This window comes from Haemaphysalis longicornis, unplaced genomic scaffold (assembly GCF_048455015.1).
Source record: "Haemaphysalis longicornis isolate Haplotype H1 unplaced genomic scaffold, Haemaphysalis longicornis Haplotype H1 scaffold_2, whole genome shotgun sequence".
NCBI lineage: Eukaryota > Metazoa > Arthropoda > Arachnida > Ixodida > Ixodidae > Haemaphysalis > Haemaphysalis longicornis.
Genome location: NW_027526295.1, coordinates 15,240,296 through 15,261,278, shown reverse-complemented (window position 1 = coordinate 15,261,278; position 20,983 = coordinate 15,240,296). Strand labels below are relative to the sequence as shown.

General features: G+C 50.6%; 1 protein-coding gene across 1 annotated transcript; it reads left to right on the top strand.

Annotated features, from left to right (window-relative positions):
* Nucleotides 1-12,636: 12,636 nt before the first annotated feature.
* LOC144167838 (uncharacterized) lies at nt 12,637-17,027 on the top strand. The gene is made up of 4 exons (XM_077696997.1): nt 12,637-13,630; nt 14,189-16,100; nt 16,500-16,906; nt 16,978-17,027. The coding sequence occupies exons 1-4, from the start codon at nt 12,637-12,639 to the stop codon at nt 17,025-17,027; spliced, it is 3,363 nt and encodes a 1,120-aa protein (XP_077553123.1).
* Nucleotides 17,028-20,983: the final 3,956 nt, after the last annotated feature.

The window sequence follows — 20,983 nt, the reverse complement described above, 5'->3', positions numbered from 1 at the left end:
GAAGAGACGAGACAACACACACGCTGGACTAGCAACTGAGAATTTAATTGAAAAACAGAAACAACCAGAGAACGACCAAGCCTACGCATGCGCAACAAGTACGCACGGTCTGATAAAACGCTATCGTAATACACTTTTCTCCGCTCAGCTTTGTAGGAACGCGATCTCTTTATCGCTGAGGGAGATGGAAGAAACACTCACGCAATTTCCTTCTTCCTGTTGGCTGATGTAGAGCGATTCAATTATTTCCCTCTCTGTTTTAGTCCTGCCTCTTCCCAGAATCGTCACTCTTTCAAACAAAGCCTCACATTTGCCCTGACGTTTGCACTGACGACAGTGATAAGAAAGATGACCGGCTCCTTGCCCTCTGATCAACGCGCAGTGCTCTCGTAACCGGTCGTTGATGCATCGACCTGTTTGGCCTATATATACCTTACCACACGTCAACGGAATGTTGTAAATGACTCTTTCGTCACACTTTACGAAATGCTTTTCATGCTTCGTTTTACACGCACCTCTCTTTTTTCCCGCATTTTCAATGCGCGTGCACAACCCAGACAGCTTACATGGCGCGGAAAACACTAATCGCACACCATGCCGCGAAGCAATTTTCTTTAAGTTGTGTGACACTTTATGAAGGTAAGGCATCACTTGAAATTTTCTTTTTTCTTTGTTTTCATCAGGCCTTTGTTCACTTTTCTGTTGCCTTTTAAGCTTAACATGGAGGCACTCAGCGACTGCCGTAAGCACTGTGCTGGGAAACCCCGCTGCATTTAGCCTCTGAGCCTGACAGTCCAGGCTTTCCTGGATTGCGTGGACACAGCTTTTTTGGAGTGCACTGCGGAAACATAATGTGGCTATGCCTCTTTTTACCAATTTGGAGTGACTCGAATCAAACGGAAGCAGCGCCTTCTTAGTCCTAGGTGAGTAAATCCAGCAAACGTGGCTGTCGTCTTTAAAAGTTAGCGTTAAATCTAAAAACCTAATGGTTTTATTCTCAGCAAGTTCAAAGGTAAAATTTAGGGTTTCGGAGCACGCCTTAAAATGCTGTAAAATGTCTTCAGCCACTTGTTTCGGGCAGTCAGAGGGCAAAAGTTTTAACACTACTAAAAAATCATCCACGTAACGAAACATGCGAAGCACTCTGACGTCACTTTCTGTGACTCCCTTAAGCTTTTGATCGAACTTAGACAGGAAAATCTTGCACAATACAGGGGCCACGGCAGAACCAATACAGATTCCTGTCTTTTGAATGAAAGTGCGGTCACGAAATTGAACTGGCATGAGTACTGGCATGAGATTAGACGGCATGAGAACCGAATGGCATGAACTGGCATGAGAACCGAATGGTACTGGCATGAGGTTAGACGGCAGCTTCCCCCAAAAAGCAAGAAACAATCTTCGGGAAACTCTGTGACGTACCTTTCTGGAGCCTCTCTGCCACAAGACCTTGAATGCACCTTGCGAAAAGGCCCAAAGTACAGCGTGGAGCCTACCATGAAGAAACATGAATTGCTGGCCACCGTACGTGGTGTCGCTGACAAGGTGTCCGTGCAAGAAAAAGACCGCTGCGTCTCTGAAGGAGTTGATTGCTTGGCAGGAATACAAGAAGGTAACCGAGGCGGCAAAAACGGAGAGTTGCAAAGGATTGTAAAGTATTTCGTGGATCACAACCTGACGTTGCTGACGTCTGACAAAGAAGGAGGTTTCGTAGTGCTCCCAAACGAGACTTTTGGTGAAAAAGCGTCGGCAGCCATTCGTAAACATTTTAAGCCTGCGGGGATTTTACCAAAGAAGGCAAAGACGTCTGCTGTCAAGAAACTGAACGAGTTGAACCTGGAAAGTCTGGCAAAAGCTGTAAAGAATAGTGATGGTTTAGAACTGAAAGTCTTTTTCGCTGCGAAGACACATAAAATAAACTGCCCGCTTCGAGCGATAGTTACTGAAGATGGATCATGGCAGAAGATACTCGGACGGTTTCTGCAGTGCCAACTCAACTTCCTGAAGCCACATGACCCTTTTGAAACCCGTAGCTCTATGGACATGGTTTCATCGTTACAAGAAGGTCTGCCAGGGGCTACTACTGCCTTGTCAGTGGACATCGAAGACTTCTTTTACTCTGTGCCCCATGACGAACTGTTCTCTGCCATTCGTGAACTGATTGATGAAACGGGTGTGGTCAAGTTTCAAAATGAGTGCGGTGTCAGTGCTGATGCTTTCCTTGAGTTGGTGGCTTTGTACCTCTCGTTGACTGTAGTTCAATTTCGTGACCGCACTTTCATTCAAAAGACAGGAATCTGTATTGGTTCTGCCGTGGCCCCTGTATTGTGCAAGATTTTCCTGTCTAAGTTCGATCAAAAGCTTAAGGGAGTCACAGAAAGTGACGTCAGAGTGCTTCGCATGTTTCGTTACGTGGATGATTTTTTAGTAGTGTTAAAACTTTTGCCCTCTGACTGCCCGAAACAAGTGGCTGAAGACATTTTAAAGCATTTTAAGGCATGCTCCGAAACCCTAAATTTTACCTTTGAACTTGCTGAGAATAAAACCATTAGGTTTTTAGATTTAACGCTAACTTTTAAAGACGACAGCCACGTTTGCTGGATTTACTCACCTAGGACTAAGAAGGCGCTGCTTCCGTTTGATTCGAGTCACTCCAAATTGGTAAAAAGAGGCATAGCCACATTATGTTTCCGCAGTGCACTCCAAAAAAGCTGTGTCCACGCAATCCAGGAAAGCCTGGACTGTCAGGCTCAGAGGCTAAATGCAGCGGGGTTTCCCAGCACAGTGCTTACGGCAGTCGCTGAGTGCCTCCATGTTAAGCTTAAAAGGCAACAGAAAAGTGAACAAAGGCCTGATGAAAACAAAGAAAAAAGAAAATTTCAAGTGATGCCTTACCTTCATAAAGTGTCACACAACTTAAAGAAAATTGCTTCGCGGCATGGTGTGCGATTAGTGTTTTCCGCGCCATGTAAGCTGTCTGGGTTGTGCACGCGCATTGAAAATGCGGGAAAAAAGAGAGGTGCGTGTAAAACGAAGCATGAAAAGCATTTCGTAAAGTGTGACGAAAGAGTCATTTACAACATTCCGTTGACGTGTGGTAAGGTATATATAGGCCAAACAGGTCGATGCATCAACGACCGGTTACGAGAGCACTGCGCGTTGATCAGAGGGCAAGGAGCCGGTCATCTTTCTTATCACTGTCGTCAGTGCAAACGTCAGGGCAAATGTGAGGCTTTGTTTGAAAGAGTGACGATTCTGGGAAGAGGCAGGACTAAAACCGAGAGGGAAATAATTGAATCGCTCTACATCAGCCAACAGGAAGAAGGAAATTGCGTGAGTGTTTCTTCCATCTCCCTCAGCGATAAAGAGATCGCGTTCCTACAAAGCTGAGCGGAAAAAAGTGTATTACGATAGCGTTTTATCAGACCGTGCGTACTTGTTGCGCATGCGTAGGCTTGGTCGTTCTCTGGTTGTTTCTGTTTTTCAATTAAATTCTCAGTTGCTAGTCCAGCGTGTGTGTTGTCTCGTCTCTTCTACGTCTTCCGTCGATTTCGCTGGTTTTTTTCACCGTCACGGGAGCCCCGACGTCAGCAGTTTGGGGCACGTAGCAGATGATGTCACGTCGGCCCGCTCTGGGCTTTCTCGTGCGGGCGAAGATTACAATGGATTTTAAATATGTTTCGCTGAACGGTTGCTGTTGAAACTTGCTGGGAGATATCTCCTGATAAAAAGGAAGCGTTTTAGATAGTTATCTCAGCTTTGAAATTTCGTGTCAGTACTCCTTTAATGTCAACATATTGGCAGCGATGAGACAAGTAAGACTGTATAAGATCCAATGCTTGACCTCTTACCCCGTACCTGTTTATTTTGGCTAGAAGAATTTTGTGGTTAATACAGTCAAATGCTTTTCTGAAGTCGACAAACAGGGCAAGTACTACGTTTTTATTTTCAAAGTTGCGAAGTATGAATTATTTTTTGGGCACACAAAGCTGTTTCGGTGGAACGATTTTTCATAAATCCGAATTGAAAAGGAGTTATAATTTTATGTTTATTTGCGAAGTTGATTAGGCGTGTTAGAATTACTTTCTCGAGACCTTTAGAAAACACAGGGAGTAAAAATATAGGGCGGTAATTAAGGACATTGTTCTTATCGCCTTTTTTAAAAACCGGTGCAACTTTAGCGATTTGCATACGCAAGGGAAACGTGCCTGATGTTAGGGACAGGTTAAAAATATGTGTTAATACAGGGGCTATCAAATCAATGACGTATTTGATGGGTGTGATTTGTAGAGGCCGGATTTTAGGCACTAAAAAAACATGTTTTAGGCGCCAGAAATAGGCGGCAAAAACAACGTTTTAGGCACTAAAAAGAATAAAAAAGGCGCAATAAAATTGTAGATAAATGCTAATAATTTCAAGTGAAAACGTGAGCGAACTGTAAGCGCGACAGGAAATCCAAAAATGTCATTGCTATGAGGCCACAATGGCAGCAACAGTTCAATTCAATTCAATTCTTTATTTTTCTCTCATAACAAGTTCTATACATCGACCTTAGACGTGGAATTAGATGCGAAAGTCACACAAGCGTCGCATATTGTGAAACAGGCAGGAGAAACAATACTTGAAATATCGTAATACTGATCTATAAAAGCGCAAAGTTATGTCTGCCTGACGCAATTAAATTACAATAAAGCAAGAAAATAATAAATGCAAGATAGACAAGGTTTGTTAAGAAATTAACATGTTGCACGTGAGAACACGTGCAACATGTTGCACGTGATCGCAACTCTCGTGGTGGGGGAGTTGCCCTTCTTTTCAAGAAAAATTTGAACGTGGCTAGAATGTCTGATGCCTGTTACGAATCGGCCAGCGCCGCAGTACTTCCCCGCATCACTCCGCGGCTGCGCGGCGAAGCCACTCGTGCGCCTTCGAAAACAGGCGCAATCATGTCGGTGACAAGTGGCGACAAGCCGCGTCAGGCGCTTCGCTTTGAGCGCATTTCCAAAACTTCGGCGGCTCCCTGCGAGGCTCGTCTCCACGCTCTTCAAGGACACAGAGACCCCGTCGATCGCAACGGAGTCCTCCTCTCTCCCCTCTCTCGGACTCAACGTGCGCGGAGGCTACCGACGACTAACGAACACTGGAAAGAGCGTTGCGTGTGTCTGTGACGTTTGTGCGTGTTCCCACTTGTTGCGTTTGACCGTTATCGCTTTTGGGTATAAATAGAGCTGCCCAAGCGTTGTAACTCATTTCCTGTTAGAGCAGCGAATCGATGTTGTCGCTCTGCTCGAGTCCTGTATTGTAACCTCGCCCGTCGGGGCATTGTTCTTTGGCTTCGGCTCACCTCTCGCTATGAAGTAAACAGTTACGTTAGCCTACGGCTTCTGGACTTCTTCACGGCTGCAACAGCGGCTGGCCGCTCGCATCATACACGCTACCACTCGTATGTCGGAGGCCACGGAGCTCGGATCGGGTGCCCCCGCCCGGTCGCAACATGCCGCAGAAGTTGAAGCACTCTTTTGTAAGCTGTTTCATGAGGGCCAATATATGATTGTTGGCGTTGTATACCGACCACCCGCGAGTGATTTAGAAGTACTAGAGAATCTTAGAAAGTACATTGATTGTACATTGATACAACTGATAACACTAAATTTATTTTGTGTGGTGATTTTAACCTTCCCGGCATTAATTGGAACACTCTTTCGGCTGACAGAAGCGACGCAAATAATAACGAATTATTAATTGATATTGCATTTCTATTTGGCTTAACTCAACTAGTTAAAGAGTACACACGTGTTCACGGAACTAGTAAATCTGTGCTTGACATTGTTTTGGTTAGTTCAAGTATTCGTGGTGATTCTAAATGTGAAATAGTTGAGGGAATTTCCGACCATAAAGGTGTTTTAATAGAGTTTTCTTCGTTACTGCAGAAGCCCGTGGTTAAGGTATCTCATTTCCCTGACTTCTCGGCTGCTGATGATACATCTATATTAGACATACTCGAAATAGCCTACGACGAAATTAGCAGTAGTATGGTCACTGAAGTGTATGACGTCAATTCAGTGTGGCTGAAATTTAAAAATACAATTCACGCCTGCATTCAGCTCTTTGTACCTGTCAAGTACCGAAAAATCAATTCTAAGAATCCTTGGATAACACGTGATAGCATTCACATTAAGAGAAAATTAAACCGTCTTAGAAAAGAAATTAAAAAGAACAGTAGTCAAAAACGTATCGCTGAAGTGGCAATGCTTTCTCGTGAACTTAAGAAAAAGATGAAGCAGGAACGTTTTAACTTCTATAGCGTGCGTTTAAGCACTCTGGTAAAGGAGGCACCAGCTAAGTTTTGGAGGACCATCACACCGAAGACCTCAAGTACAAACACATATAACGTGGGCAATGATTTTACATCCGATGCTGCTAAGATTTCTGAGGCCTTCAACACCCATTTTGAAAATGTTTTTTCAAGAGATGATGGTAGCATACCCTTATTTGACAAGTTCCAGACATTGCCTCCGATTGAAGATATGGAAATAACAGAAAGTGGAATATTTAACCTCTTGCTTAATTTAGATGTGAAAAAATCAGATGGACCAGATAATATACCTAATGCATTCCTTAAACGATACGCTGAGTGGTCATCTAAATTTTTGTTAATTATTTACAGTACATCCCTTTCGACGGGTACCTTGCCTGATGACTGGAGAATTTCAAAGATAAAACCATTGTTTAAAAATGGCGATAAGCAGCTTATTTCCAACTATCGTCCTATAGCTTTAACATGTACGTGTTGTAAAATCCTTGAACATCTTATTCATAAGCATATTACGGTCTTCTTGGAAAATTACTCGATATTAACACCAATGCAACATGGATTCCGGCATGGTTTCTCTACTGTAACTCAACTGGTAGAAATGACACATGACTTCGCCGCAGCTATTAATGAGAGAAAGCAGATAGACGTAGTTTTTTTAGATTTTGCCAAAGCATTCGACAAGATTTCCCATACTAAATTGCTCCTTAAACTGAACGCTATATTGAAAAACCGGCAACTGTGTAACTGGATTAAATCGTATCTAACATCCCGGCAGCAATACGTTGTTTTTAAAGACTCCCTCAAACATGTTACCTGTTGGCTCAGGGGTCCCCCAGGGCTCTGTGCTCGGCCCGTTGTTATTTTTACTGTTCATTAATGATATTGTTGATAACTGCAGTGTTAAAATACGTTTATACGCTGATGATTGTGCACTGTATTCCCTTATTCACACAGTCGAAGACCAAGTAAAGCTTAACACAGAAATTGAGAAACTCATGAAATGGTGTAGTTCTTGGCAAATGTGTGTCAACTATCGGAAAAGTGTGGCTATGTCGATAACAAATAAGAAGTGTCCCCTTGTTTATAACTACACAGCTGATGGAAATATCCTAAATCGAGTAACTGAGTACAAGTATCTCCGCTTGCATATATGTAGCAACCTCCACTGGGATCGACATATCAACTACATAGCTAATAATGCAATGATGAAATTACATTTTTTGAGACGTTCTCTTCGATATTCGTCATATGACACTAAACTTTTAGCATACAAATCTCTTATCCAACCCATTCTTGATTATGGAAACATTACACCATGGGATCCTTATAGAACTATATAGAATCATGCCGCGAACCATGCCGCGAACCATGCATTGGGATTGTTTATTTGTGTTTTGCTTTTACCGCCTGGCTGCGCCGGTCTGTGTTATCTCCGTGCCAAGGGAAGCGCGTGTTCCATTCTTTCTTTCTGTGCCGCATGTGTTATCTGTTCTGATAGGGAGAGCATTCCGATCTAACGTGAACATCCCGGAATAATCCTCTTGCATCTACAATGTTCTCGATGCGAATCGACGGTTCCATAACCACGCGCGCCGAAAGATAAAAAGCCTGCGGAGCAGACGCCGAGGCATTCGATTCTGCGACGCTCGCTGACGCAAGTCACTTTGTTGACCGCTGCTTCGCCGCCTCTGTATTCTTTTGAGTTGTTAGGGGAGCACAAGTTCGCTCCAATAAACTTGTTTCTCCTGCAAGACAACTGCGTCGTCCTTGGCTTCGTGACATCTGGTGTAGGTGCTGGGTACGCACCCTTCATGCCCACTACAACCTCGGGAAGCCGCCAAGCCAGTCCAACAAGAGCCAGCCTCCGCCTGCAAGATTTACCACCCGAGTTCGGTTTGATGCCAGAAGGGCCCAAGAGAAGGAACGCTGCAACCAACACCATGGTACAAGAAACAACGTTGCCAATCATGCTGCAGCAGCCCCGGGAACCGCCATCGTTCCGGGGAGCCCCCGCTGAAGACCCAGAGGAATGGTTGGAGAAGCTGGAGCGCGTGCGGATCTTCAACAGGTGGGACGATGAAGAAACCTTCCGGCATGTTTTCTTTTACTTGGAGGATGCAGCTCGAACTTGGTTTGAAAACCACGAGAGCGCCTTGACCGACTGGACGCAATTCAAAAGCGAGTTCCTTAAGACCTTCACGACCGTGGTGAGAAAAGAACGAGCTGCGATTAAACTGGAAACTCGAACGCAACACCCGAACGAAGGAGTCGTAATCTTCGTCGAGGAAATGAAGCGACTTTTCCGCCGTGCGGACCCAGGAATGACGGAGGAAAAGAAACTACGGTTTCTGATGCGAGGTGTGAAGCAAGTGCTCTTCGCGTGCCTTGTTCGCAACCCCCCCCCCCCCCAAAACCGTGTCCGAATTCGCGTCTGAGGCCCCCGCGATGGAGAAGACGCTCGAAATCCGAACGAGGCAGTACGACCGCCCAATCAATGCGCTGGTTTCGGAGACGATTGGTGCCAGCGCTATTAACTCCGACTCACTACGCGACACTATCCGCGCAGTGGTAAGGGAGGAGCTGCGGAAACTTTTCCCGATGACGACACCACAACCTCAAGTCACTTCACTGACCGACGTGATCCGGGAAGAAGTACAGCAGGCTTTGGGAACTTCTGTGCCGTCCGAAGCAGCCCGCGAGCCCGAGGCTATGACCTACTCTGCGGCTGTTCGTCGACCCCGCCCTGCCCCAACACGCCGTCAAGAGGCCCCGCCGTACCGCCGCCCACTGTCACCCGCCCGACCCCCGGTAGCCCGAAACCAAACGCCGAGGAAGACGGACGTATGGCGAACTACCGATAATCGTCCTCTGTGCTACCACTGCGGAGAGGCCGACCACATCTACCGCCGCTGCCCATACAAGAGACTCGGACTGCGTGGTTTCTCCGTCGACGCACCTCACCCTCTCCCTGGCCAATGACCACGTGAGATCGACGAGTATCTATCTGAAACCAGCCGTGGCCCATCCCGTTTCAACCGCTCGCCATCGCCCTACCCGTACCAATCGCCGAACCGCCGTAGCAATGCTGACTTCGCCCGTGGAAGGTCCCCCAGCCCACGCGGGGGAAACTATAAAAGCAGCAACTTCTGGAGGTAAAGTTGCACGATCGCGGGAAAATGAAAACCCTCCAACGACGCAACGACTCGCGGAAGACAGTGACTCACAACATGCCCTCATCCCGACGACCCGACCCAGACCTGACGAGACTCCCGTACACGATAACAGCTATACGCCGCGACGCGTACCCGACCGGACCGAGACGTCCGCTGAGAAGACGATGACAACGACGACGCACAGTGCCCGACCGTCAACACGCACAAGCCGAGATGCGACGCCCCGACGCACCCGGAACTCGAGGAAGGCGGCATCCGACGTCAAGGTGTCCATCGACGGATTTGATGTAGTCGCCCTCGTAGACACGGGAGCCGACTACTCCGTAATGAGCGGACCATTTGCGTCTAAACTGAAGAAGGTTATGACCAGATGGGACGGTCCGCACATACGCACAGCAGGAGGCCACCTCGTGACGCCAAGTGGAACGTGCACATCGCGCGTCACCATTGACGGCACGACATACCCTGCGGTGTTCGTCGTTTTGCCCAACTGCTCCCGCGACGTAATTCTCGGAATGGACTTTTTGACGGACAACGACGTAATAATCGATCTGCAGACAAAGTCGATAACTTTTTCCTCCGACCACTCCATGACGCCGGAATCGAACCCCGAACACCGTGCAGCTGTAAGGATCGCCGATGATCACGTCACCCTGCCACCCCGCGCAAGCTTGATGATCACCGTCTACTGTGAAGGTGCTGCTCCCGACGTCGACGCTATCGTGGAGAGTGACCGAAGGTTGCTTCTTGACCGCGGTGTGTCTGTCGCAAGAGGCATTTCGCGGTTTAAGCAGCGCAAATCCCACGTTTTGGTCACCAATTTCACCGAGGAGTACCAGCATTTAAACAAGGGCGCTGCAATTGCGTTCGTCAAAGAAACGCAACAAGCAAGTGACGTGATAGCAGTCGCCGACTTTGAACGCCCACCCGACGATACCTTCAAGCTTCCGCACCCCTTCGACGTGAATCTGCCGCTACCGCAAGAAGAAAGGAACAAGTTGTTGGCTTTACTGCCTCGCTACAGCGAGTGTTTTTCGTCGAACTCAAAGTTACGTCAAACACCTCTGGCGAAGCACCGGATAATAACCGAGGATGGAGCCCGACCTACCCGATAGTCACCGTACCGCGTCTCTTCCCACGAGCGCGAAGCCATCCGGACTCAAGTCGAAGACATGCTCAACGACGACATTATACAGCCATCGAAAAGTCCGTGGGCTGCGCCGGTCGTACTCGTGAAGAAAAAAGACGGCACACTGAGGTTCTGCGTTGACTACCGGCGATTGAACAAGATCACCAAAAAGGACGTGTACCCCCTGCCACGAATCGACGACGCCCTCGACCACCTCTGCCATGCGAGGTACTTCTCATCGATGGACCTGAAGACCGGCTACTGGCAAATTGAAGTAGACGAGAGAGATCGAGAGAAGACTGCATTCATAACCCCGGACGGCCTATACGAGTTCAAGGTAATGCCGTTTGGGCTATGCGCGGCACCAGCAACGTTCCAAAGAGTCATGGACACTGTGCTAGCTGGCCTGAAGTGGCACACCTGCCTCGTATACCTCGACGACGTTGTGGTATTCTCCCGGACTTTCGACGAACACCTCGCAAGGTTGCAGTCTGTACTCGAGGCCATCCGTACGTCGGGGTTAACGCTGAAGCCTGAAAAGTGCCGCTTCGCGTACGAGGAACTGAAGTTTTTGGGCCATGTCGTCAACGCCGCGGGAGTCCTGCCTGACCCTGCGAAAACTTCAGCCATAGCGAACTTCCCAAGGCCGAAAGATAAGAAGGGCGTGCGCAGATTTCTTGGACTTTGCGCATACTACCGGCGCTTCGTCGCAAGCTTCGCACGCATTGCAGAGCCGCTCACGCGCTTGACGAAAGATAGCACCGCTTTCAGCTGGGAAGACGACCAAGAAAAGGCATTCTGCGAGCTGCAAAAACACCTGCAAAGCCCGCCCGTGCTCGCTCATTTCGACGAAAACGCCGAAACGGAAATACACACGGACGCCAGTGATATAGGCTTGGGTGCCGTCCTTGTCCAAAAACAAAGCGGGTGCGAAAACGTAATCGCCTATGCCAGCCGTGGTCTGTCGAAGGAGGAGAAAAACTACTCTGCCTCCGAAAAAGAGTGTCTGGCTATTATATGGGCCATTTCAAAATTTCGCCCATACGTGTATGGCAGACCGTTCAAGGTTGTAACAGACCACCATGCGCTGTGTTGGCTCGCCAATTTGAAGGACCCCTCTGGCCGTCTTGGGCGGTGGAGTTTGCGCCTGCAAGAGTTCGACGTTACAATCGTCTACAAATCCGGCAGGAAACACTCCGACGCCGACTGCCTGTCCCGCGCCCCTGTCGACCCACCACCACAAGACTCCGATGAAGACAGTGCGTTCTTCGGGGTTGTTACGGAGAGCGACCTAGCCGCCCAGCAGCGTGCCGACCCCGACTTGCGAGTAATGATCGACTACCTCGAAGGACGAAACGTCGCCGTGCCTAGAGCGTTCAAGCGTAACTTACCAGCATTCATCCTCAAAAACTCCGTCCTCGTGAAGAAGAATTTCAGCCCCGGAACAAGAACGAATTATCTACTTGTCATCCCCGCAGACCTTCGTGACGAAATTTTGGAAGCGTCCCACGACGACCCGTCTTCCGGACATCTCGGCACAGCTCGCACTGTTGCGACGGATTCAGTCGCAGAACGCGAAGACGAAAGAAACCCCGCAGAAGCGGGAGAATGGACGAAGCAAAGCGCGCGCCGCCGCCGCCGGGGGCTGTCAACTGGGACCACCGGCGGGGTCCGCGCGCGCGCCACATATGGTTCTTGTTTACCAGGGAACGTGGCCCTCTCTCCCTCGAAAGAAGGGACCGCGGCGGCGGGGAGCGGGGGGCAGTTGGTTCGTGAAAAGCATGTAAGACGGAACGGTGTAACCTTCTGTACTTCTGTATAAAGAAATCCTGTTGTTTTCCTTTGCACTCGAACGAGTAGTGGTGTTTATTTAACGACAGCGACCGAAAGGAACTACAGATATTCGCTACTACAAAATTTTGGTGCCGAAACCCGGGATCTTTAAAGATGACCGAACTGTGAGTGCATCGGCGAGCAACAGGGATCGACTGCTCCGTTGAACGTGGACGACGATCGACATGGAGCTGCAGAAGAAGAAACGAAAGACTCTGCGGGCTCAAGTAAGTCGACTCATTGGCGAAGCAGAAAAGCTGCTACCGCTGCCTATGCCAAGTGTCGAGGAACTTGAAGTCCTGATCGAACGTCTGCTGCTTGTGGAGGCTCAGCTGAAAGATGTGAACGCGGCAATTGAGCCTTTACTGGCCGACGAAGACGCAGAAGACGAGTTCACTCATGCCATCGAGTACAGTGACAAGATCGTAACCTGCCTGGCGAGACTGAAAAGCAGGGTAAAACGAAGCTGCAACAATAACTCAGGTGGTGGCAACCCCGAACAAGGCAGCGACGCAATAAGAGCAAGGGCAGCAACGGCGGCAAAAGTCAAACTCCCAAAATTGGAGCTTCTAAAATTCAACGGAAACCGAAGGAATTGGCAGCCTTTTTGGGAGCAGTTCGAAACCGCCATTCATAAAAATTCGGACTTGGCGCCATCAGAAAAGTTCAATTATCTGAGGGCTGCGCTGATCGGAGACGGAGCAGCGGCAATTGCGGGTCTGCAGCCAACATCGGAGTGCTACGATGACGCCATCGACATCCTGCAGCAGAGGTTTGGAAACCAGGCGGCGCTCATCCAAGACCACATTGACAGCCTGATGAACCTAACACCGGTCTCGTCACCACGGAACGTCCGAGCACTGCGCCGTATGTACGACAACGTCCAAGCTCACCTCCGAGGCCTGAAGGCGTTGGGTGTGGGAGAGGAGTCGTACTGCGCCATGCTGTATCTCGGCCTACTTCGCGCACTTCCATCCGACCTGAGCCTGGATTACAACAGAAAGGTGACATCGAGGAATGCGGAAGAGGTCAGCTCTGCGGGAACATCGAGCAGCGATACCAGCTCCGAGACTTCAAAAAAACCGGTGCACCTCGGCATGCTGAGCGACCTTTTGAACTTTCTCCGCATCGAGGTAGAGACCCTGGAAAAGTCCATCATCGAGCGACCTGACGGAACTGGTAAGCCTCCATCTCGCTTCCCTACGCATGAACGTGACAAGAAGCCACAGCAGTTTGTGAAGTCACGACAACCATCAGCGGCCGCGCTGCACGGCACAGTTAAAGGGATGGAATGCTTTCTGTGCAACTCCAAAAGGCATGCCACAAAAGACTGCACCGAAGAAATCCCTCTGACAGAGAAGAAACGCATGTTGCAGCAAGGCAGGAGGTGTTTTAGGTGCACCATGCCGCATCATACAGCGAGAATGTGCACGTGCGTACTGAGTTGCGGCAAGTGTCACGGCCGGCACGCTACCAGCATGTGTGACCCTCCGCCTAAACGGATCTCTGACCGATCGGACGACGCGAAAAAAGAGAAGAATCCGAACGAGCCCGTCAGTCTCCAGACTACAGAAAAGGGCAGCGTGAGACCAGCCGTTCTATTGCAAACCGTAACAGCATGGGTTGAGAGTGGCAGGCAGATGAAGTTGGCCAGGCTAATGTTTGACAGCGGCAGCCAACGCACCTTCATAATGGAAAGGCTGTCACGGGAACTCAACTGCAAACTCCTCGGAACAGAAATTCTGGCGGTTGGCGTGTTCGGAGGTGAAAGCAAAGAACGCACCTTTCGGCGGGTTCTGGTAACCTTGAGAAGCCGACTGAATGACAAAAAAATTGAGATCGACGCGCTAGAAACGCCCAAGATCTGTGAGCACGACCTTCCCAGCCCTGATGAAAGCATTCTGATCAAGTTAGATGAGATTGGCCTCTCAGTTGGGGACGATTTGAGTGGACAGAGCGATCGAGACGTTGACTTGCTGCTGGGATCCGACCACTACTGGACTGCGATGACCGGACGGATCCACCGACTGACGGAAAGTTTGACTGCGGTGGAATCCGTATTCGGATGGGCAGTCCAGGGACGAACGGGGTCACGCACAAGCAGAATGAATTGTTCCCAAGCGATCGTGCTGAAGGCAACGGCGCCAGATCTCGAGTCTTCCTCGCTTCTAAGGAGCTTTTGGGAACTCGAAAGTGTGGGAGTCACCGACGCCTTGGATGACGACCCTCCGGGGGAACATGTTAGGCGAAACTTTGAAGCCAGCATCACTCAGTCGAATGGCAGATACGAAGTTGCCCTCCCTTGGAAGGCTGACGTGAGGCTCGCCGACAACAAGCAGGTGGCGTTAAACAGAATGGAGAACGTGAGGAAGAAACTGTCAAAAAACAAAGGTCTCCTCGAAGAGTACGATCAGGCAATTCGGTTCTATCAGAACAGTGGAATAGCAGAAAGGGTTGATGACGAAGGTAGCGATGAAGGAGCAGCGAAGGTGCTGTACTACATGCCCCACCAGGCTGTAGTACGAGAAAACAGCAGCAGCACAAAGCTCAGGATTGTATTTGACGCTTCATCCCACTGTGCAAACTCAAAATTTCTGAACGACAGCTTGGAAAGCGGCCCGAACCTTAATCCGGATCTGGTCGCCTTGCTCCTGAACTTCCGGACACATCCCATAGCTTTGGTCGCGGATGTGGAAAAGGCCTTCTTGCAAATCGGAGTGAAGGAAGAGGATCGTGACGCGCTCCGATTCCTCTGGTACAAAGACCCTCCGCGACCAAATGAACCAATTCCGGAAATCGAGACTTGGCGAATGACGAGGTTGACTTTTGGAACGACTGCAAGTCCGTTCTTGCTGGCCGCTACCCTTCAGCACCATTTCCAAGCTATGGAGAGCGCCTACCCAGGCACTGCACGGACGCTAAGGAAATCGGTGTACGTTGACGATTTGTTGACCGGGGCGGCCAGCGAGGCAGAGGCGAAGCGACTGTATGCCGAAGCGAACGAAATATTCATGCTGGCAGGCATGAGACTCCACAAGTGGGGCTCAAATAGTGCACCTCTAACAGGAATGTTTGAAGAGAACGGCGGCGTTGAAAGAAACTTGGGCCAAGTAGCGAACGTGCTGAAAGTGCTGGGAATGACTTGGAAACCCAAGCAGGACTGCCTGACCTTTTCTCCGGACCAAGTGGTCGAGTTCGCACAGCGCGGAGGAGACACAAAACGTTTCGTTCTCCAGACGACAGCGAGATTATACGACCCTCTCGGACTCCTGTCACCATTTGTCGTGAGGGCCAAAATCCTCTTTCAGGAGATCTGGAAACGCAACCTTCGATGGGATGACGTGCTGCCAGAGCAGCTACTGAAGGAATGGATCGCTTGGTGCGATGAGCTTGCGAACCTGAAGGAAATCAGCGTGCCGAGGTATTACGCCACGGAGCTTTTGGGAAACGTGACCCATCGAGCGCTGCACATTTACGCAGATGCCAGCACGGTGGCCTACGGAGCTGTAGTCTACCTCTTAACTATCGGCGACACTGGAGCCACAACGACGACACTGCTTCTGGCAAAAGGCCGAGTGGCGCCACTGAAAGAGGTCACCTTGCCCAGGCTTGAGCTGATGGCCGGCTTGATAGCCGCGAGGCTGTATAAGTACGTCAAAACGTGCCTCGAGATCGAAGTGAACGAGGTTCACTTTTGGACCGATTCCTCGATTACCTTGCATTGGATAACGGGAGACCCGAGCAGATGGAAATTGTTCGTCCGAAACCGCGTGCAAGAAATCCAAAGCCATTCTCTGGACGCGACATGGCATCACTGCCCTGGGAAGGACAATCCTGCCGACTTGATGACACGAGGTTTGAGGGCATCGAAACTGGTGTCATCGGATCTTTGGTGGAGAGGGCCGGAATGGTTGTCATTGCCGGCGACGGATTGGCCGAAAGAAAAACGCACTGAGCTCCCACAAGACCACCTTGAGGAGCGGCAACAACGGGCTGATGTGTTAGAGATTGCCACGGAGCCATCTGCTGAACTGCTCGACATTTCCAGATTCAGCTCGGCGTCCAAGGTCAACCGAACGACCGCTTGGATTTTCCGCTTCCTCCACAACCTGAAGTCCACGGAAAAAAGATCGGGACCCTTGACCGCGACGGAGATCCAAGCAGCGCGAACACACTGGCTGAGAAAGGCGCAGCAGTCGGCGTTCTCGGCTGACCTCAAATGTGTGACCGAAGGAACCAAGTCTCCACGTGATTCTCCCCTCCGAGACTTCATCACCTTCATCGACGACGAAGGAGTGCTTCGGATCAAGAGCCGCTTTCACTCGGCAAACATGACTTACGACGAGCGAAGCCCCGTCGTCTTGCCCAAACAGCACAGATATTCAGCGCTGCTGGCGATCGACGCCCACCGACAGGTTCTGCACGCAGGAGTGAGAGACACCGTCGTCCAGCTTCGTGAGAAATACTGGATTCTGCGAGGCAGAGAACTCGTGAAAAAGGTGGTGCGTGCATGTGTGACGTGTCAGCGTTTCAGTGCTACACCGGGGTGCGCGCCAACGGGACCTCTGCCGAATGATCGGATAACCAGAGCAGATCCGTTCGAAGTGATCGGCACTGACTTTGCGGGCCCACTTTATGTGAGAGACAATGGTGTCACGCGTAAGGCCTATATAGTGCTATTCACCTGTGCGGTTACGCGAGCTGTGCATTTAGAACTGGTACATGACATGACAACTGCTAGTTTTTTGTTAGCTTTCCGCAGATTTGTGTCCCGGAGAGGGCTGTGTCGCGTCGTGTACTCTGACAATGCTTTGACATTCAAGCGCGCCACCAAAGAACTGCTCGAACTGTGGAACGTGTTGCGACATCCAGACGTGATCGACCACTTTTCTAGCGCAGGGATAGAGTGGAAATTCATTGTCGAGCGGGCACCATGGTGGGGAGGCTTTTACGAAAGGCTGGTGCGTTCAGTGAAAGGGGCACTGAAGAAAGTGATCGGGAGGAAAGTTTTGGGCTGGCACGAAGTGGCCACCATTTTGACAGAAGTGGAGGCGGTGATAAATTCCCGTCCCCTCACGTATGTATACAGTGACGTGGGAGAGGGCACCCCCCTCACACCGGCCAGCTTTCTCACTGGGAGGCGGCTAACTACACTGCCGACGGAAGTCGCGCAGCAGCCTGCTTCGACGCCCGAGGCACTCCGCGTATTCTGGAGGCGCCGAAAACGCCTGTTGAACCAATTCTGGGTGGCATGGGGAGCCGAGTACATGCGAGAGCTAAAATCCGCCTATGCTACCGACAGGAAGGAGTCGCCACCTCCCAGAGTGGGCCAGCTGGTGCTCATTAAGGAACCGGCACCGCGCTTGCTATGGAAGCTTGGAAGGATCGAAAAGGTTTTTGAGGGACGGGATGGTAAAGTGCGCTCGTGCACCGTAAGAGTGCCACGCGGCGTCATGTTAACGCGCCCAATACAGCTCATTTACCCGCTAGAGATGGAATGTGCTTGAGCCCATTCGGTGGGGAGTGTGTTGCGACGGATTCAGTCGCAGAACGCGAAGACGAAAGAAACCCCGCAGAAGCGGGAGAATGGACGAAGCAAAGCGCGCGCCGCCGCCGCCGGGGGCTGTCAACTGGGACCACCGGCGGGGTCCGCGCGCGCGCCACATATGGTTCTTGTTTACCAGGGAACGTGGCCCTCTCTCCCTCGAAAGAAGGGACCGCGGCGGCGGGGAGCGGGGGGCAGTTGGTTCGTGAAAAGCATGTAAGACGGAACGGTGTAACCTTCTGTACTTCTGTATAAAGAAATCCTGTTGTTTTCCTTTGCACTCGAACGAGTAGTGGTGTTTATTTAACGACAGCGACCGAAAGGAACTACAGATATTCGCTACTAGACGCACTATTGCAAAAATTAAGGCGAAGTACTTCTGGCCCCGCCTTACATCCGACGTCACCCACTACGTTCGGAGTTGCCGGGACTGCCAGCGACGAAAAACGCCGCCGACAAGATCCGCCGGACTTCTACAACCGATCACCGTCCCGTCGAGGCCCTTTCAACAGATTGGAATGGACCTTCTAGGCCCGTTCCCGACGTCACGATCGGAGAACAAGTGGATTGTCGTAGCGACAGACTACATGACGCGCTACGCAGAGACCGCCGCTCTTCCGCGGGGGACTGCACAAGAAGTCGCCAAGTTCTTTATAAACCAAGTTGTGCTGCGACATGGAGCCCCTGAAGTCCTAATCACGGACCGCGGAACGGCCTTTACCGCGGAGCTGATGCAAGGAATCTTACGCTACAGCAACACGGATCACCGAAGAACGACGGCGTACCACCCCCACACGAACGGACTAACAGAACGTCTGAACAAGACAATTGCGGATATGCTGTCCATGTACGTCGACGTTGAACATAAGACTTGGGACGAAGTCCTCCCGTATGTCACGTTTGCGTACAATACAGCGACGCAGGAAACTACGCAGATGACACCGTTCGAGCTTGTCTAGGGAAGACGACCGACTACGATGCTCGACGCCATGCTTCCGCATGTAGAAGACGACGACCTCAACGCCGACGTCCAAGGATACCTTCAACGTGCGGAGGAGGCCCGCCAGCTCGCTCGAGTTCGTATAAGGGACCAGCAGCTGGTGGATGCCGGCCGCTACAACCTCCGACGCCGAGACCCCGAGTACCAACCAGGGGATCGTGTGTGGGTTTGGACTCCCATCCGACGACGCGGACTGAGCGAGAAACTTCTGCGACGGTATTTCGGACCCTACCACATTCTGCGACGTGTTGGCCAACTTACCTACGAAGTGATCCCCGATGGTGACTCCGGCACATCACGACGACGTACGCGGCCCGAAGTCGTCCACGTGGTTCGCTTAAAACCTTTCTACGAACGATGACGAAATTTTATTTTTCATTTTCGGACTGTCGCTTATGTTAGCATCGGGTCGATGCACTCTTAGAGGTGGGGGGGGGGGGGGTAACGCCGCGAACCATGCATTGGGTTTGTTTATTTGTGTTTTGCTTTTACCGCCCGGCTGCGCCGGTCTGTGTTATCTCCGTGCCAAGGGAAGCGCGTGTTCCATTCTTTCTTTCTGTGCCGCATGTGTTATCTGTTCTGATAGGGAGAGCATTCCGATCTAACGTGAACATCCCGGAATAATCTTCTTGCATCTACAATGTTCTCGATGCGAATCGACGGTTCCAGAACCACGCGCGCCGAAAGATAAAAAGCCTGCAGAGCAGACGCCGGGGCATTCGATTCTGCGACGCTCGCTGACGCAAGTCACTTTGTTGACCGCTGCTTCGCCGCCTCTGTATTCTTTTGAGTTGTTAGGGGAGCACAACCTCTTCGCTTCCTCCAATCCCTACAACTTCCCCTCCTTGGGTCACGTTCCCTCGTATCCGCATAGAACCCCTGCCTAAGAATATGAACCCCTCCAGGCATGCCACCCGCCGCTTTCTACGCTGTAAAGCCCTCACCAAACGTGTTTCCTTTCTAGAAAAGCAAGGATGAGCGGGATATTTTACAGACGCCAGTCATTTTTCCTCTACCCAAATAGGAACCGCAGCCGTTTTACGCCACTCGTCGCTGGTTTCCACACAAACGCCTTTTTTCTGCCAGCCAGATGCCACCTCCCTAGAAGAGCACTCCATCGCTCTTGCCATAGAGCATGCTGCTCTCACAACCTCCACCGAACACCCCACTTATATCTTCACAGATTCGCAATCCGCCACCCGAAATTATTTACGCTGTGCCGTCAACCCCTTTTCTTCTAACCTAGTGACTGACACTCTCAACAGACATCCTTCTCACTTTTTTGTCCTGGTATGGGTACCTGGCCACGCTAACATGGACGGCAACGCAAGAGTAAACGCGCTTTCCCGAGATCTATCCCCAGGTCCGTCTATGCTCTGGCCAACCTCATGCCATCCTCCTTCCACTCGTCTTCATGATCGTGAGACCCGTAAATTCACTTTACTTTCCTATCGCCTCGCCCGCCAAGTCTACCTTTCTCCAGACCCGCACCTCACTCGCGCCCAAACAGTTCTTCTCCGCCAGGCTCATACCCGCTCCCTCCCATCTCACCACATTCTACATCGCATTCGCAACTGCTCCGGTCCCCCGACCTGCCCTTCTTGCGGCGCATACCCCTCTATTCCCCACTCCTACTGGGACTGCCACTCCCCGAAGCTTCCCCCCTCTCTCTCCCGCATCACCTCGTTGGACACTTGGCTGGCTCCCCCACCCGGAACATACGTTCGGGCCGCCCAGGCGGCTCTCTGCCTTCATATCCAGAAGATCTTCAAGGACATTCTGGACTACTATGAGGACAGTGACGCCTCAGGATCCATCGTTTAGCTGACCTGGACTTAGGTTGGTGACTGGGCAATAAATGTTCTCTCTCTCTCTCTCTCTCTCTCTCTCTCTCTCTCTCTCTCTCTCTCTCTCTCTCTCTCTCTCTCTCTCTATCTATCTATCTATCTCTCTTTTTCTCTCTCTCTCTCTCTCTCTCTCTCTCTCT

Bases quoted from the DNA above. Each gene is read 5' to 3' on its own strand.
- LOC144167838 (XM_077696997.1), top strand. From the start codon at position 12,637: ATGGAGCTGCAGAAGAAGAAACGAAAGACTCTGCGGGCTCAAGTAAGT. The intron at 13,631-14,188 runs GTAAGCCTCCAT...TCCTCGGAACAG, and splicing joins CGAGCGACCTGACGGAACTG to AAATTCTGGCGGTTGGCGTG. The intron at 16,101-16,499 runs GTACGTCAAAAC...CGACATTTCCAG, and splicing joins ATAGCCGCGAGGCTGTATAA to ATTCAGCTCGGCGTCCAAGG.